The sequence below is a fragment of the Caretta caretta genome, chromosome 1 (genome assembly GCF_965140235.1).
Source record: "Caretta caretta isolate rCarCar2 chromosome 1, rCarCar1.hap1, whole genome shotgun sequence".
Classification (NCBI taxonomy): Eukaryota; Metazoa; Chordata; order Testudines; family Cheloniidae; genus Caretta; species Caretta caretta.
In genome coordinates, this window is record NC_134206.1 from 60,602,951 (window position 1) to 60,620,084 (window position 17,134).

The 17,134-nt window shown below is 37.5% G+C and overlaps 1 protein-coding gene across 8 annotated transcripts in view; it reads left to right on the top strand.

Moving 5' to 3' along the window:
• The window catches only part of ZC3H13 (zinc finger CCCH-type containing 13), a 55,474-nt gene that overhangs the window by 19,137 nt on the left and 19,203 nt on the right, over positions 1 to 17,134 (top strand). For 6 of the 8 annotated variants that reach the window (XM_048850564.2, XM_048850574.2, XM_048850584.2 and 3 more), the window contains 8 exons: positions 6,146 to 6,254; positions 7,699 to 7,838; positions 8,669 to 8,826; positions 10,249 to 10,446; positions 11,913 to 12,086; positions 12,978 to 13,288; positions 14,643 to 15,107; positions 16,197 to 16,379. In XM_048850564.2, coding sequence (XP_048706521.2) covers positions 6,146 to 6,254; positions 7,699 to 7,838; positions 8,669 to 8,826; positions 10,249 to 10,446; positions 11,913 to 12,086; positions 12,978 to 13,288; positions 14,643 to 15,107; positions 16,197 to 16,379 — 1,738 coding nt within the window. The remainder of the gene's footprint in view (positions 1 to 6,145; positions 6,255 to 7,698; positions 7,839 to 8,668; positions 8,827 to 10,248; positions 10,447 to 11,912; positions 12,087 to 12,977; positions 13,289 to 14,642; positions 15,108 to 16,196; positions 16,380 to 17,134) is intronic. The other 2 variants (XM_048850594.2, XM_075128614.1) reach the window with 1 other exon arrangement.

Below are 17,134 nucleotides of genomic sequence, written 5' to 3' on the forward strand. Positions count from 1 at the left end.
CCTGTAGTAACCGAAGACACACACACAAAAAATCCAAGATAATCTTTTAAGTATATCAAAAGCAGGAATCTTGCAAGAGAAGTTGTGGATCTGCTGAACTACCAGTGAGTAAAGGGAGCAATTAAGGAAGATAAAGACTTCGCAGAGAAGCAAAACTAGTCCTTTGCCTGTAGTGAAGATTGATGCAATGTTGGGGAGATAGCTACTCTGGACATACTCTTTTCAGGTATTAAAGATGAAGCAAAGTCACAGAATGAGTTGTCAAAAGAGGTGGTGCTGGAACAAATTGATAAAGGGCAATAGGTCACCAAGACCAGTCAGTAAACAACCAAGAGTTCTGAAGGAAGGATGAAGTGACTGAGTTGTTAACGAAAATATACAGTCGTCTTAGAACAGCTACTATTCCAAAGGACTGGACGGTCGCAATTGGATCTTAAAAAAAAAAAAAAAAAAAAAAAAAAAGCAAGCTCTAGAGGTGAAGTTGAGAATCAAAAACTAGTAAGCTTTATTTTGAAATAAGTAAAGATAGTTACAAAACACTTTTTGGAATATGATATGATAGGGAAAATGAACACCGCTCTTGTAAATTAAAATTGTACTTCTTTATTCTACTAGAATTGAAACTTGTCCACAAAATAGTGGCTAAAGGAGAACTGGTTGACATAAATTGGACTTGAGTAGCCTCTCTTGAAACAAAAGCTTTCTGAAAGAACTAAACAGTCAAGGTGTGATTAGAAACTGGCCAAGAGACAGAAGACAAAAAGAAAGAAATGGTCAGTTTTCCACAATGGGATGCTTCAAGGAGATTCTGGAGAAAGGGTTGAACAGTAAGAAGACAATTTGCAGAAGATAAAAAAATATATGTAGGTTAGTCAAAACTAGGGACAATTATGAGGAATTTCACAGGAACCTAAAAAGGAAGCCGTTTTGGGTCAGTACAATGGCAGATGTAATTCAGTGTTAACAAATGCAAGGTAATGCACATTAAAGGGAGTAACTTAAAGCACTCATTCACATTACTGGGGTTTTAAAGTAATTGCAACCACTCAGGAAACAGACCTGGGATTATTGTGGATAGCTCAATGAAAACATGGTTCAATGTGCAGTAGTAGTCAAAACAACAAACAAATATTAAGATGTATAATTAATGGAGTAGAAAATAATTCTTAAAAAATGCCATGATGTAAATTAATAGTCCACCCTCATCTGAAACACTGTTTGTTTCTGATCACCCCATCTGAAAGAAGATATAATAGAAGATGATGTCTGGAAGGTGAACAATGAGGTGAGAATGGCACTGTTCGGAGAGGAGCCAAATAAGCGGGGACGTGATAGAGGTATATGATAATGAACGGTAAATAGATTGTAAATTAGGCACTCCTGTTTACACTTTCTCATACTAGAAGAACATGGAGTATTCCAATGAAACTAAAAGACAACAAATGTAAAAATAAGGAAATTTCTTACAGTATGTGTAACTAACCTGGGGAACTCATTGCCATAAGGCACAGTCCAAGAGTTTAGTATGTTTCATAAAAGGACTAGACAGTTATATTAGATAGGGGGAAAAAAACTTTTTTTAGACGGGATATAAATCCTCATGCTTCAGCTAATGAATAACTGCCTGAAATTAGGAAGAAACTTCCCATATGAACTGGATATTCCATAATTGTCCATTTTGGGCATTCTTGCATCTTCCTTGGACCTATCTAGCTCCTGGCCACTTTCAGAGAGAGTATACTGGACTATGTGGACAACTGCTCTTATCTAGTCTGGCTATTCCTATGTTCCTAGATATTTATATGGAATTATTTTGTATGCAAATATAAATAAGTGTATGCAAAATGTTTTATGAATAATGGGACAAGATCACTGTGCTTACAATCTAATTTAGACAAGTATAATACTTAGAGCAGCTCAAATGTGAATATGAGCAGATGCATTCCAGTTGGGGGCTTGATACTGGGAAATTTCACAAAACATATGAAGAGTGTGGATGGGTTGGTGCACGTAGTGGGAGGCAGTTCGAAGAGCAGAGGCAGCATGAAGCTGAGAGGGAGAGAAGGTCTTAAAGCATGCAGTTAGGCAAGATTATTGGGAGGAATGTAAGGCGTATGTATGTCTAATCCATGTGCTTATACTCTGTCTATCACTGTGGTATCTGAATGTCTGATGTGAGAACAGATACCAGCATGTAGTAACATGTTTGTGACTGGAATGGAATTACTGACCATGTGAATGAGAGAGACCATTGGAGTCTAATAATGCAGCAAATAAGGGCCTCTTAGAACAAAAACACCTGAATTCTAATCCGTTTTACCACTGGTTTGCTGACATAGGGAAAGTCCTTAATTCTGTTTTCCATTATCTTCTCTAAAGTGGAGTCAATACCTTCCTACCTCAGTCGGGAGCTTTGGAGATTAATCAGTATTTGTGCAGTGCTTTGAAGTGTAACATATGTTATGAAAGCTAAATAGTGTTGTGCTTGTCCAAAAGATTCTAGCTACAATCAGTAGAAGCTTAATTGTACTAAACGCCAAACCTTCTGTGGTTTAGAATCTGTGTACATATTTCAGTTTATACTAGTATTGTGTGCACATGTACTGATAGGTTATTACTACACCGGGTAAGCATAAGACATTTAGTATAAAAGAATTGCGGGATACAGGAGAACCATGAACCTTCTCTCAATTAACATTAGTAAGGTAATGAAACTTCTTGGCTTGACATCCTTACCCAGGCAAACTTCATTGACTTTAATAGGAAATTGCTCTAGGTATGGATCAGGCCATAAAAGTCCAATTTTGAGGTGCTGCACACCTTTTTTGAGAGGCAGAGCTCCTACAACTCTGATTTTAACTAGGAGCTCAGTGTACTCCGCATCTCACGGAATTGGTCCCTTAAGATCTGATATTTTTCTAAGTACCAGATCCCTTTAACTTCTGCATCAGGCCATTAATCTGTAAACATACCTCTGGGGAACAGATTCTTTTCCAGTAGCTACATTTTGTGAATGATCCCATTGTGCCTCTGAAGCCAAATGGAGAGGGGGCTACTCAATTATTGTCTATGCTTACAGCATGGTTCCATTAATAAAGTTGTTATAGAAGATAAAAATTTTAAAGTGCTGTGAAAGGCTCTATTCTTGCTCAGTTTTCTGAGCAAGCACTTCCTTTTTCACAATCTGCGGAAAGGGTTGAGTGTTTTACAATGCACCCAAAAGTGTATTAAATCCTTCCAAATACAGATAAGGCAGAATCTTTGCCCAGAGGTGTTTACCAAATAATGAGGAGCGTACCATCCCTGTAGGGAAGTTTGAAGAAAGGGCAACATTAATAAGGTTGCGGGGTTTCTCAGCAAGTCTGGTGCATACTTTGATGGAACAAAAACAATGTTTTTTGCGTGAAATAAAACTAAAATGAGTAAGTAGAAGACTTGCCACTTTCCTTTCCTTTCCTTATTAGGGAAATAATAACTTAGATTTTTTAATTCTGTCCTCTAGAAAAATACATATATTCAACAATAGGAATGTATAAATTGAGTGGTGTTTCTTAAATGCTGTGCTTATTAAGCTCTGATCTCTTTTGACAACTGAAAGGATGAAGTTGTTTAGCATAACTACAGGTGTACTGTGTGTTTCTTAAACTAGAATAATAATCGTAAGTTAGCTTACTCACATAACTGATTGTGTAGCTGTTTTCACTGAATTTATCGGTAATTAAAGGAAGAACTACTTTCACAAACATGCTTGTTCCCCCATTATATTATAGAAGGCAGACTGTCCCATCACAACCGCCATTCTGCATTTTGTTATTTAGAGGAAAGAATATAAGCAAACTGTTTTTGAGGCTTAGACTTGGTTGTAGATCTGCAATAATAGTTAACAATGCAATTTGGGCTCCACTAATACATGAATTAGAGATTTAGGCAAAGTATATCGCATACAGCTTTTAATTTTTGGAGGATAAAACATTCTGTTGTATTAACAAGTTGTGTTGGTCTTCAGGCCTTCTAGCTCATATAAGTGCACCTACTATGCTGACAAGTTATTTTGTATATAGGCTTTGAGAATGTAGAGGTGTATTGGAGTCAATGTGTGGAGGATCTGCCACTATATGTGCAAACTTCAAATTGCTAGTTACATCCACTCTCAGATTTTTACTGAAGCATCAATGTCACATTCCATTAATATTATTGCTTAATTAAGTAGCAGGTAATTAATGGTGAATGTAGGCTGTCAGCATTATAAAAGAGGGTGTTTGCAGACTGGATGGAAAAGAACCTTGGAAAATGAAGAATTTCTAAGGGAAAAAGGCTGCAAATGATGTTCGTTCATAGACTTGCACAGCTAAGAGATTTCTGTAATAGGGCTGTCTGTCTTTTTCAGAAATGTGTATTTTGGCTGAAATGTTCCATACTTGGCCTTAGACCAGGTGCAATTTTTCTTTGAAAGCTTGATAAGTTATTGTCAGCTGCTCAGCTGACGTGAACGTGGTTTACACCACTTATGTCAATGAAGGTAATGTGATTTGCACCAGTTGAGGATGTGGCCTAGCATTTTTGAGATATCCAACCATGAATAAGGAAAAAATAAAACCAGTTCAAAACCAAGCCCTTCATATATAACACATGCTGCTTTTAATTAAATTTCACCTGAGTTCTTAAATAATAATTGCCTTTGACATGTTTGAAACAATTTGTCTGAGGAAAAAATGTGTATAGCATTTGAGAAAGCATTTCACTTAACTTTTGAACAGTGCATCAAAGAGAAACTTCAGATAGCTGTGCACTGAAATAAACATTTGCATATTTATTTCGGAAATGGCAGTGTCAAATAAATTCACAGTATTTTCACGTGGTAGTGCATTTTGTAAAAGAAAATAAATTTTTCTAGAAGATATACTCTAGGAATTATTTTGGGGAAGTTCTATGGCCTGTGTTGGGGAAGTTCTGTGGTCCACAGGAGGTCACGCAACATGATCATAATGGTCCCTTCTGGCCTTGGAAGCTATGGAAATCTTAACTGAGACTACATTTAAAGCTATTAATGCAAAAACCAGGAAATAGAATTTTGTGCAGTTGGGAGTGATTATGTGATCTCGTTTCCTTACTGTAATTCTAAGATGCTGATTGAGGTCTGAAATCAAACCCAGTTCAAGCTACCAATAGAGAGAAATTAAGTGTCCGAGTTGGTTTCTGGGTAACTTTTTTTCTTGACTGGGCAAGTGTTCTAGAAGTCTGTAATGAAGGCCCATAAAAAGAGGCAGAATAGGCACCGCATTTGTAGGAGGTGGGGGCAGAGAGAAAGTGGTGGATCTGCAGTATACTCCTCCTCCCCCCACTCCCTCCAAAAAGCCCTCTGGGAAGCAGGCATAGAGACAGTGCAGCTCAAGAGCAGCTGTCATTGGCTACTGGGATTGGGTGAACGGAGAGCAGCAGCATAAGGCTAGCTGTCTTTTTGGTGACTTTATTTCTGTAAGATTGACCTCTGTTTTCCTTGTGGATCCATGGGGTTCTGTGCCCTTACAGTATGTAGAAAGACTTTAACTTGTTTGGGCCAGTAAAATACATAATTGAGATGTAAAGGTGTCAGGAAAATTTTAGCCTATTATATGTTTTTAATTCCCCACCCCACCTCCACACAGGGCTTTTTGGTACTTTCCACAGGCTTTAGCCTCTAAAGGAATAGGCAGTTAGTTATCCATTGTCAGTTCAATCCTCAGGTGCTGAATTGTAAATTGCACATAACCATTCTCATTTAAAATTGTATTACTCTTTTTCTAGCTGTTCTAATACTTCTAAATGTTTACTAAATTTCTCATATAAAAATTTCTGGTCTTTAAAACTGATCTGATCTTCTTTCAGTCTCCATTGTAAATATCACTTTCTTGGCCTACCCTTAAGTCTTTGACTTCACCTGTATGAATGTTTTTCCTCCCGACCCACTGATTACATGAAATTACGTTAGAATATTTTCCCAGTGTAATTTGCTTCTTAGCTGAGAAGATATTTAGACTAATCGAACTAAAGAAAACAATTAGTTTAATTCTTTCTATAAAGCACAAAATACTGTGCAAATTTATTGACTTCTGTAGGCTTCTGTTTTAAAAAATTGTTACTCTAATTCAGCATTTTTTCCCTGTAGAAAGAATCTTCAAGAGGAAGGCATAGAGAGAAGGAAGACATCAAAATTACGAAGGAGAGGACTCCAGAAAGTGAAGAGGAAAATGGAGACTGGGAAACAAATAGAGAAGGTAAATTGAATTCAAGTAAGACTCTGCATTTAATCTATTACAATATTCCAAATACTACAAATTCTCAGGTTGTAGAAAGTTTTGTCCATTCCAATGGACTGATATGTTGACTATTCATGAATTATTGATGAATAAGGATTGTTTCAATTTATCTGTGGACAAGGAATAAATTTAGTGGTTGGGATTGGATCAAATCATATAATTAGGGTTGGCAGGAATTTGACTTTTTTTCTCTATACTTTCAATAGATATTGATTTATATTTAAGCATTTTTTAAGATTTGTATCTATTTAAATTTTCACAGTTGTGGGAAATTGAGTGCGTCAGACAATTATTTAATGGCAGTAGACATTAATATTAAAAAAATTAAAGCTTTATAAGCATTAAATCAGATGATGTCATGATCACATGTCAAAATGTACAAAGTAAATATCCTTAAATCAAACTCTGATTTCTCAAGCAGCATTTTTCTTACTTTGCCTATCTATAAATTTTGTTTATCAATAGAAATATTTGTTGGTTTGTGAAATCAACATTTACTGACATCTGCCATTAAAAATCTAATACTTCCAAGTTAAATATAATACAAAACAAGAGGTTGTTACTGTCTGCCTTCTCTCTCAATCTGTTTTGAAACTGGATGAACAAGACATCAGTCATAGAATTGTTTGATCAGTACATAAGCAAAAAGAAATTGGCCCTCAGCCACTGACTGGCTGGCAGGGCCTTTCATACCTAGGTCACTGGTTCAAATCCAGCTTACATCAGTTGTGGCTGATTAACAGCTGATCAGTGAAATTAGGTGTGTTTACCTCATTTAAAATAAAAAAGGACTCAATTTTGCAACAATTTTTATGTTAGCCTGTCTCACTGAGCACAAAAACTAAATTATCTTTGCACATAGCCCATATAGGTCATTGTTGAAGCCCATTGTCAGGGTGACAAAAGAAAGCTTACTACTGCTCCTTGTTCTGTTGTCAAAAAGAGGATTTTGGTGTCCAGGATCTCAGTCACAAGCACTCATTTTTTAGCTTTCATTTAACTAAAAAACTGTACCAACTGTTTTTTGGATTGAGACAGAAGTGGTGATCTTCCACCAGAATTGTTCCATTTCCCTTTGTTGCGGGAGATAGTTGACTTGTTCTGACTTACTATGAAGTTATCCTGGTTTCCAGTGAAGCTAAGTGATATCTACATAACTATGAAATACTTCATGCTATTGTGAGTAGTTGAATATTATGATGTGTTTTGCTAGGTTCTGTACAAACATAGGACAAAAAGATGCTGCCTGTCCCAAAGTGCTTATAATCTAAGTATAAGGCCTGGTCTACGTTAGAAAATTAGGTGTGCATAAATAAGTCACTCGGGTGTGATGTTTTTTGAGAAGTATGACTGTTTAAGACCACTTATGTCATATATTGCCTGTCATCTTTTTTAAATAAAGACTCTGATAATGGAGAAGTTAATTATGATTATGACCATGAGCTGTCTTTGGAAATGAAACGTCAAAAGATTCAGAGAGAACTCATGAAGCTGGAACAGGAAAACATGGAGAAGCGAGAGGAAATAGTCATTAAAAAGGAGGTTTGTATCTTGAAAATAGGCATGTGTTCTTATAACTAATCAACAACCATTTTATGTCCTTAGAGTCCTAATTGTTTTCTACATGACTGGAGCCTCTATGTGTTACCACGGGGCAAATGATAAATGACTGTTGGGCATAACTTTACAAATACAGGGCTGTGTTCTGGCTAGCCTTTCTGTGTAGACAGGGAAGGAGGCAGATAGGAGAGGAACTTCGGGGCACAAATGGTTGTACACTCAAACTGGCTGTCCTGAAACCTGTGAAGTACATGTGAGAGAGGTCTTCTCCATGTCTGCCCCCATTGGGGTTTAGGAGCTGCGAATTTATTTCATATGCTTCAGTCTGGACCATTTTATCTACGCCAATCCCCCATCTGCCCTCAGTCTTCATATTACACTGGATTTTATTAGGCATAATCTTGGTGGGTGGTTCATAATTGGAAAGAATGTCTGTTTGGGGTGGGGGACCTTAAGAGCCAGATTTTTTGGACTGTAGGTAAATCTTACTGGAATGCAATTTTTCAGGCTAACTTTAGTGTAATAATTAGAGCCATTTTATGGATATGAAATGTAATGATCTGTTGGTTGTCGTTTAATTATGTTGTAGGTCATTTGTGCAGCATTTTCTTTAAGATCAGCTTTATTTTAAGATATTTTAATACTAATGTAATTAACTACTTCTGCAGAAATATGTGGTTAGTATGTCTGAGGCAGATGGTGTGTCAGTGGTTATTACTATCTAAAGTTTGAATAATATTAGGATCCTTATTCAGGATACATATACAGCACATGAGTATTTGGTTGTAGTTTAAACTTTTTCTTTATCCAAGATTTCTCCAGAGGTGGTTAGATCTAAATTATCACCATCTCCTTCGCCAAGAAAGTCTAAATCTCCAAAACGAAGGTCAAGTCCCAAATCTTCATCTTCAGTTAGTAAGAAAGAGAAGAAGACTTCTACAGTGTCTTCACCGCTTTTGGACCAGCAGAGGTCAGTAGGTAGACATACATTATGGGTGGGGAACAGGGTGGTATGTCGATACATTATGAAATGTTTTGTGCTAATCAGTGGATATAGCTCATTTTCATTGTCCCTTAAGGTGTGGATTCAATGAACCAGTCTTGAAACTGTAGATTTTTGCAGAGTTCACAAAAATCCCTGGGACAAGGCAGCAAATATGTCTCCATTGATTTTAATAACTTGTAGATTTTGCATTGAACATTGTTTCTTTAAATGATGTGAACTGCTTAGAGCCTGTGAGATACACTGGAGAAATCTAAATAGAAATCAAATTACATTTGTTCAATGGTGTGGGGTGTTGGTGGTGGTTAAATGCAAGTTAATCTAGGATAGAATTGAAATTTTAAAGTTTGCCGAGTCAGGTGTTCTGTTGACACTACATATTGCTATAAAAGAGATAATACTTGACCTTCTAGGTTAAGGAGTGAGCTGGAGCATTATAGCACTGGAAAAGGGAGACGAGAGGGAATGAAGTAGGCAAAATCACAGGCTGTTACAACTAGGCTTTTTGCCACAAAAAAATCAATCAACTAAAAAAGATCTTGCTGATTCTAGAACCTGGGAATCCATGTTTAGCTCCATTAGATGTGAGGAAAATTGCAACCCTAATACAAAAACAGGCACCTATATTTGCCAAGCAAATTGCCTTTGAAGCAAGTTATGCTTAAATAAGGGCACAATACTCGTAAATGTTGGTTTTGCTGTAAAAGACTAGTATAAGGGATTGCTTGCTACAGTACTTTAAGATGCAGTGACATCTAGGTACTAATATGTTTGTATCTGTTTGTGACTGACTTATGAAAAATACATATGGGTGTAAGGAAATACCTTTACATTTCCTTGTAATTCATGGTGGAAATAAAATGTTCAATATTTATTCATAAAGCTCCTGAAAATATGGTAGGATGCTTTACATACAAGGAATGAGGGATCCCTACCCCAAACAGCTTAAAATTTGAGGCACTGACCCTGCAGTGTATTGTACACAGATGTATTGTATTCAGTTGCAGAATCTAGTGTTAAGCAGACAAGATGCAAAGGATTTTGGTGTTTTGATGCATGCAGTTTTACAAGGGCATTGTAACTTTGGAAGCTGTAATTACACATTTGGGAGCAGTTCCAAATTTTGCAAGCCTGTTTCAGAAATAAGGGTTATAAATTCAAATGGCTATGGGAGACTTCAAAGGAGAGCTTGACGTTAATTTTCCTTTGTATTCACCATTCAGTCAAGTACAGCTGTAAGTGCCACTATCTGCTGATGGAATAGAGAAGTCTGCCCCAAAAGCTTCAAAGCGCTTGGCTCTGTAAATTGGTGCTGCTCGTATCTGAGTGATTAACAGATATTTTACTTAGTCTTGTAAATAGCTTTTTCTGGTATTTTGATACATTTAGGAGTTCCAAAAGCACCCAGAGTAAAAAGAAGGGTCCTCGTACACCTAGTCCACCTCCTCCAGTACAAGAGGAGACTCCCTTGGGGAAAAAGCATAAAGAAAAACATAAAGCAAAAGAGCGTTTAGAAGAAAAAACAAGAGAGGGGAAAGAGAGAGGACGTGACTTTGAAAGACATAAGGAGAAAAAAGAGAAACAGAGGTGAGTTCTGTTGCATTATTAGGTTTTTAGAATTAATGTAACCTTGCTTAGGTTGTCTGCATTTCTGTTAAATCTGTAGTTCATATTGCACTAAATAGAGAGGGTTTTACATTTGACTTGCCAACGTTTCTCTGAATTCATTAAATATAATAAATGCATTGTATATTGGACTAATAAACTACAGCTAATAGTTGTCACTTTAATAAAAATAACTTGTTGAGATGCTCTTCTGAAGTAGCTGTCATGTTCTCCATCAGTGAGTCAGACCTTGACTGGTGGTCCAGTCTGGGGTCCTCCTCATATCTTCATTCTAAAGCCATAATTTTTCCATTATACCTTGAACTTCCCCTTGTAGAAGTATACTACTTCACTTCTTCAGAATATCAGGTCAGTGGACCTATGAAGAGAAAACACTATTATTCCGCAAATTGGCCATTAGGAGGCATTCTCCTGTCCCTAAAGCCTCATTTAGTAAATCTAGTATTTTAGCAATGCTGTTTCTTCAAAAATTGACTCTTAAAAGTCCCTACCTTTTGGGATGCTTACATTCTCTGTATTCACCCTAATACCTGCCCACCTTATCCATCCCTATACCTATATGTCCACCTGGGGAAGGAAGGTCATATTCATTCTCTTTGCCCCTCTCCTCCTCTCCTGCCCCCTTCCCCCCAATATTCTCTCACACACAAAAATAAGATGTATAGTGGGCAGTTTGCTATTACTTTGTGAAGACTAAGGAGTTTAGGAAGACCTTTGCATTCTGTCATGAGCTGATAAAGTAAAAAGACTCAGAAAGGTGGTTGGATCTGAGGCAGTGTTATGTCCCTCTCTGTAATTAGTGGCAGAAGGTCACAAGCAGTAGTGGGGAGCACTCAGTGCAGCTGTGATAGAAGCGGGAGTGTATTTGGCAGCCTGTGTGTGTGTGGTACCATGATAGCCGCAGGTACTTCCATGGCAGTGGCTGCAGCCCTGTTATAAAAATGTCAATGACCTTTGTGTGTGAATTTTTAAGTTACTTAATATTAAAAACAAATACTGGAAATCCTCCTGATCTTTCAGTAAGCCAAATGGCAGTTCAAGATACCAGCAGTCCTTTTCTTCCTTCAGAAGCCATCATTAAGGTCCGAAAACGTGTCTGAACTTTTTAATAGTAAATTTCTGATTTTACAGAATTCATTAAATTAAAGCAACAAAAACAACAAATTCCCTATTTGTATTGACATCTAGCTGCTTAACAAATTACAGATAATATGAAGGGTTCAGGCTTCACCCTCTTTGTATTAGATTGAAAAATATATTAAATGGGATCTTCTGGAATAGCACTATATGATGAACTGATTATTCTACCAGAAGTAATTCTTGATCCTCTACTATGGGTGTGGTCTTGGAGCTGACTTTAATTGATTGGAGATATACTGATCCCATATTGTGCATGCTGAACAAGCTGCTACTTGTATGTTTCTTAGAGATCCTTCAGAAGGCTCCCATAGACCGAAGCGTTCTCCAAGTCCTGCTGATCATTCTGGCAGTAATTCCTCTCCTTCCAGAGAATATTCACCTCCTGCCTCAAGGAGAAGACAAACCTCCCGAGCTCCAGCCAAGTCAACTACACACAAACATACTTTCTCACCCTCTCGCAGGTGGGAAGTTAATATATAGTTCTTATTTTCCTAAACAATTAAAACTTTCCTGCCACCATATCAAGTCACTTTCTCTTTGGTGAGATCACATGATATCAGTGTTCTTTCCAAACGTGAGCCTTTTGATACAGAATTATTTACCCTAGTAGCAGTGTTAAAGAATAATCTACTTTACTGTTAACATGAGTAGCTGTGAATCCCTGGTCCTTCAAACTCTTTCTCACCCGCATAACTTTAAGCAGATATGTAGTTCTGTTGACTTCAGTGTAGTTATTCAGGTAAATAAAGTTATGTACGTACGTGCATTAGAGTTTGCAGGATTGGGGCCTAAATTGTCAAAAACAGAAATTAAGAAGTCAGTGTTTCTTGCCACAGGGATGCTGTATATAGCTATACTTAGAGTGTGTACCCAAGAAAGAAAATGTATAATTTGTCTGCTGCATGTTACCAGGATTTCTTGAAAGCACCTCATATTTGGTAAAATAGCTATGTTGTTGGGGAAAACTGCATGTTTCATAAGCAACAAAGTTTTTGTCATTGTGTAATCGAAGGTGCTTTTTATCCCTGAAATATTTAGGTTTTTTTTCTGGATGACTTGCTCTTGAATATTATCTCAAGATCAAACTAGGAATATAGAGTGGTTATAACAAACTCTTAAAGTATCCTTATTTTTGAGATAACAGTAGATATGCATGGGAGAGAGGAATGCAATTTATATATTTTAGAAATTAGAAGGATTTTATTTTCCAGTTGATGGCTAGAGGGCAGAGAATATAGAAATTACTTTATTTTTTTCAATAGGTTTTTTTTTTTGTATTGAGGGTTTATTATTTATTTTATAGTATCATAAAAAAGTGCATGTGGTGACTATTTTAATGATGTGTCCTACAGGTCTGCTTCCCCACCAGGGCAGCATCACTCTCCCATATCATCAAGACATCACTCCTCTTCATCACAATCAGGCTCCTCTGTTCAAAGACATTCCCCTTCCCCCCGCCGTAAAAGAACTCCTTCTCCAGCCTATCAAAGGACAGCTTCCCCACCTGTGAGGCGTTCCTCCTCTCCCTATCCCCCGCGTTCTTCATCCTCTCCTCAGAGGAAGCGAAGTCCTTCAAGACATCAATCCCCAGGGAGAGAGAAGGGGAGGCATGATCGTGACCGGACTTCACAGTCGCATGATAGACGCCACGAAAGGAGGGATGGTACGAAGAAGAATATGCTTTTCAGAAACGTTTTACATTGCCCCCAAACTGTAGTTAGCTGACAATTTAAAAACCTGATTATTTTAATCGTGTCATCTAATGTGCTCCAAGCAGTGAGACAACACATTGGTTAAAATGCCAGCAGACATCTATGCCCGCACTCCTGTTCCCGCTGTATCAGGGATAGTGCAAAGGGAAGAGACTTTAACAAGAATGATAGTTTAGGCAAGGTCTCTTTCATTGTATTAGGTCTCACCTATATGATATGTGTTTAAGTCCAGAATGGCCTTCATTTTTTCTCTTTAGCATTTAACCCCCTTTCCTGTATATGGCAGTGACTGCACCAATCACAGTAGGATACTGGTCTTCTGTCAAGATGCCAAATACCTGCCAGTGGACCAGCTGAGAGAAAACTCTATAGAGTTGTAAATGACTGTCTCCCCTTTCACCAGGAAGAGCCCAAGTATATCATCCAATCCTCTCTGATGACTCCTTCCGTGGTTTTTAGTTAGCTAAGTGCAAAGGAAGATTATAGCACTCCCTCTGCCACATAGCCTATCAAGTCTTGATGAACAAAAATACTGTCACCCCCAAACCTATGAAGAGAACATTTGTCAAGATTTATAGACCAGCTATAAGACAATACAATAGAACCCCATTTATCTGACCTTCCATTATCCGTCTCTCCATATTAACCGAACAACCAGCGCGCACAGGTCCAGAAGTGAGCGATCTGTCTGGTAGCCGCTAGATGGTGCTGCAGTCTCACACTTTCCCATTCTGGATTATCTGAATTTTTGATGATCCAGTCTGGCCCCGGTTCCAATTAGATCGGATAAATAGGGTTCTGCTGTGTATATATAATAGGAACATATTGTGAATAAATATTTTAAAAATCAGGTTTCAGTGGTGAGAGATCTTAACAAAGATGATAGCGTAGATACACTCTGAGCACATTGTCAGGTACATAAGGAATTGAAAAGAGAAATTACCACAAGAAAAGCACTTGAACTCAGCACTCTGTAAAGGAATATGCTCCTGGTCCTAAAATTATTGCAGCAAATTATCGTCCTAACACATTTTGAAGTTACTGAATACATTTAATCTCTAAACAATGAAATGTGATACTCACTAGGTCACAGATTCAAATCCATGGGGGAGATTTTTCTAAAGCAACAAGGGTAGTTAAGCATCCAACTCCAATTTGTGCCTTTGTAAATCTCTCCCCATAGGCTTTTATGTAAAATCTAATTTGCTTGTATCATTTTATATCCTTTCTACTTTGGATTGTTAAAATCTAGTATTACAGACTTTAATCAAGCTGAATATTACATTTAAATTTTTTGTTTTCCAGAAACTAGAGGAAAAAGGGAGAAAGAGAGGGAAACCAGAGAGGAACGAGATTATGACCAAGAGCAGAGTACCTCCAGGGATCATAGAGATGACCGAGAATCTCGGGATGGAAGGGATCGGAGGGATACCAGGGATAACAGAGACCGCAGGGAGCCAAGGGAATCTAGGGACACTCGAGACTCCAGGGATACAAGGGATTACAGCAGAGATAATAAAGATAGCCGTGATCAGAGAGACTCACGTTCTATACGAGATACCCATGACTACAGAGACAGAGAGAATCGAGATACCCATAAAAAGGAAGACCAGTATCAGGAGGAACCACGCAGTTATGGAAGAACCCATGGTAGAGAAGAGAATTCCCGTGCTGACACAAGGAATGAATCCAGAAATGAGTCAAGAAATGAAACTAGAAGTGACCGGACTGGCAGAAGTCGAGGCAGAGGTCCAGAATTATCTGACAAAGGTACTATGTGATTTATTTTTTCAATGTCTGTACTACATTATTTGATGATGAATTTCTGCCAAATAAGCATATGCTGTTAGAGCTATCTTAAGTGGTATTTTCATCAAATCAGAACTGCTATTGCTTAAATGCATAGCACTCCTCTGTTTTCCATTCATTAAAACAGTGTAGCATTGGCATCCTGCCATAGTACTTAAAAATCCTGCGCCACTCTGTTTAATGTATCTGCAACCTTAGCTTCTCCCAAGAGCCATGAAATACAAATAAGAGCCTGAAGTGTAATGAAAGACTAGCAGAGGCAGATTCTCTAACCATATGCATTGCACAACCCCTCTTCCTTCTTCTCAAATACGCATGTATACCCAGGTTCAACTTCTCCCATTTTTCTCACATACAAAATATGTAACTTTATCTATGGCTTTCCAAAACCCGTTCCATTGTAATTTGTATTTGAAGAACTGTTAATTCTTTTATATTATCACCATTTGGTCATCTGTATTCATTGTTTTTTGCTTTGGTTTCTTATTTTTAATGTAACAATTTTTTTATTTTCTTTTTTAAAAGCTTCCAATAATTTTAAAATAACCTCCATTATCTCTTGACTGTTTGGTCTGCTCATTTCCTTCTGCACATTGTCTGCAGGCTTATGTTCTTCTAAGGACAAATTTCTGCCACCTCCTTGCTACTTTATTACCAGTCAGAAAGCCCCATACTGTAACTAGAGGAAGTTGATTTCTCCTGAAAATAGAATACAGTATTTGGGCATGGTGCCCAATTGGGCATGGTGCCCAATTTGCAGCTGCCTAGAACACAAGTGCAGCATCTTAATTCTGGTTTTGGTAGGTTGTCATTTCATTATCCCAAATACGTGTATCAGATTTGTTAACTATAAACTTTTAAATTCATCAGGATGGAGAGTTGAGCATTGAAACAGTTTTCTGTGTCAAATAGAATTTAGACTTTAACTTCTGTTTCAATGGTATAATTAAATGAACTTAGATATTTTAAATCTTATAGTTAATTGTTGTGAAATGTCAAGGGATTTTCTTACACCTGAACTCTTACGGCGGGAGAAAATGTTTTCCATAGGAAGTAGGGCAACCAGAGGATCTCAAGTTGACAGTCATAGCAGTAGTGGCAACTACCATGACAGCTGGGAATCACGGAGTAGCTATCCTGACCGAGACCGCTATGACAATCGAGAGCAAGCAAGGGATTCATCCTTTGAAAGAAGACATGGAGAAAGGGACAGACGTGACAACAGAGAGAGAGGTATGCAAACATGCATGCACTAATTCAGAAACATACAGCTGACCTGATATTGGAGTTTGGCATCAGTCTTGTGCTGAGGCTAATGAAAATTGACATATCTAGTACAAATGGTCATTAACACAGCTATATAATATTTGCTTTTTTTCTCCCAGGACTGGCTTATGGCATTGCCCCACTGCTGTTTTTATTCATTCATTATGTTTTAAGCAAACAGCTTGGGGTGACTTCAGTGTAAAATGAATAAGTTGAAAAGAACTGCACATTTTTCATTGTTATTTTCTGGAGGATGTTACCTATTTATATACATGAGCATGTGCCTACTGTCGCATTTCAATACAATGTTACTTGTTGATATAGACTCATACAGAATATTTTTTGTCTTAGTATTTAAATATGCTGTTGCGAAGGTTTAGCTAACCTTGACTGGCTACTAAAGTAAGGCACAGTATAATACTGTGATTAATACAGTATGACATTTTATTGACTTGGGAATTTAATATTGATTAATGCTTTGCTGTGGTCAGTGTCATATGGCTAATAAATCTTGATACAGATGCTGGTGAGGATGGGGAGAGTCCAATTTTTTATAAGGGTCTGCCATTTTGGACTTAGCATGAGATACTTCATTTTCATAGCAGAAAGAGTGCTGAAATTGTCCCTAGGGAGTTTTGTTCTAACATTCAGTCTGAAGAGTCATCCTAGAGTTGGCTTCTGAAAAAGTTGGCTTGCTGACTTCCTCAGTTAGCAGAACAAGA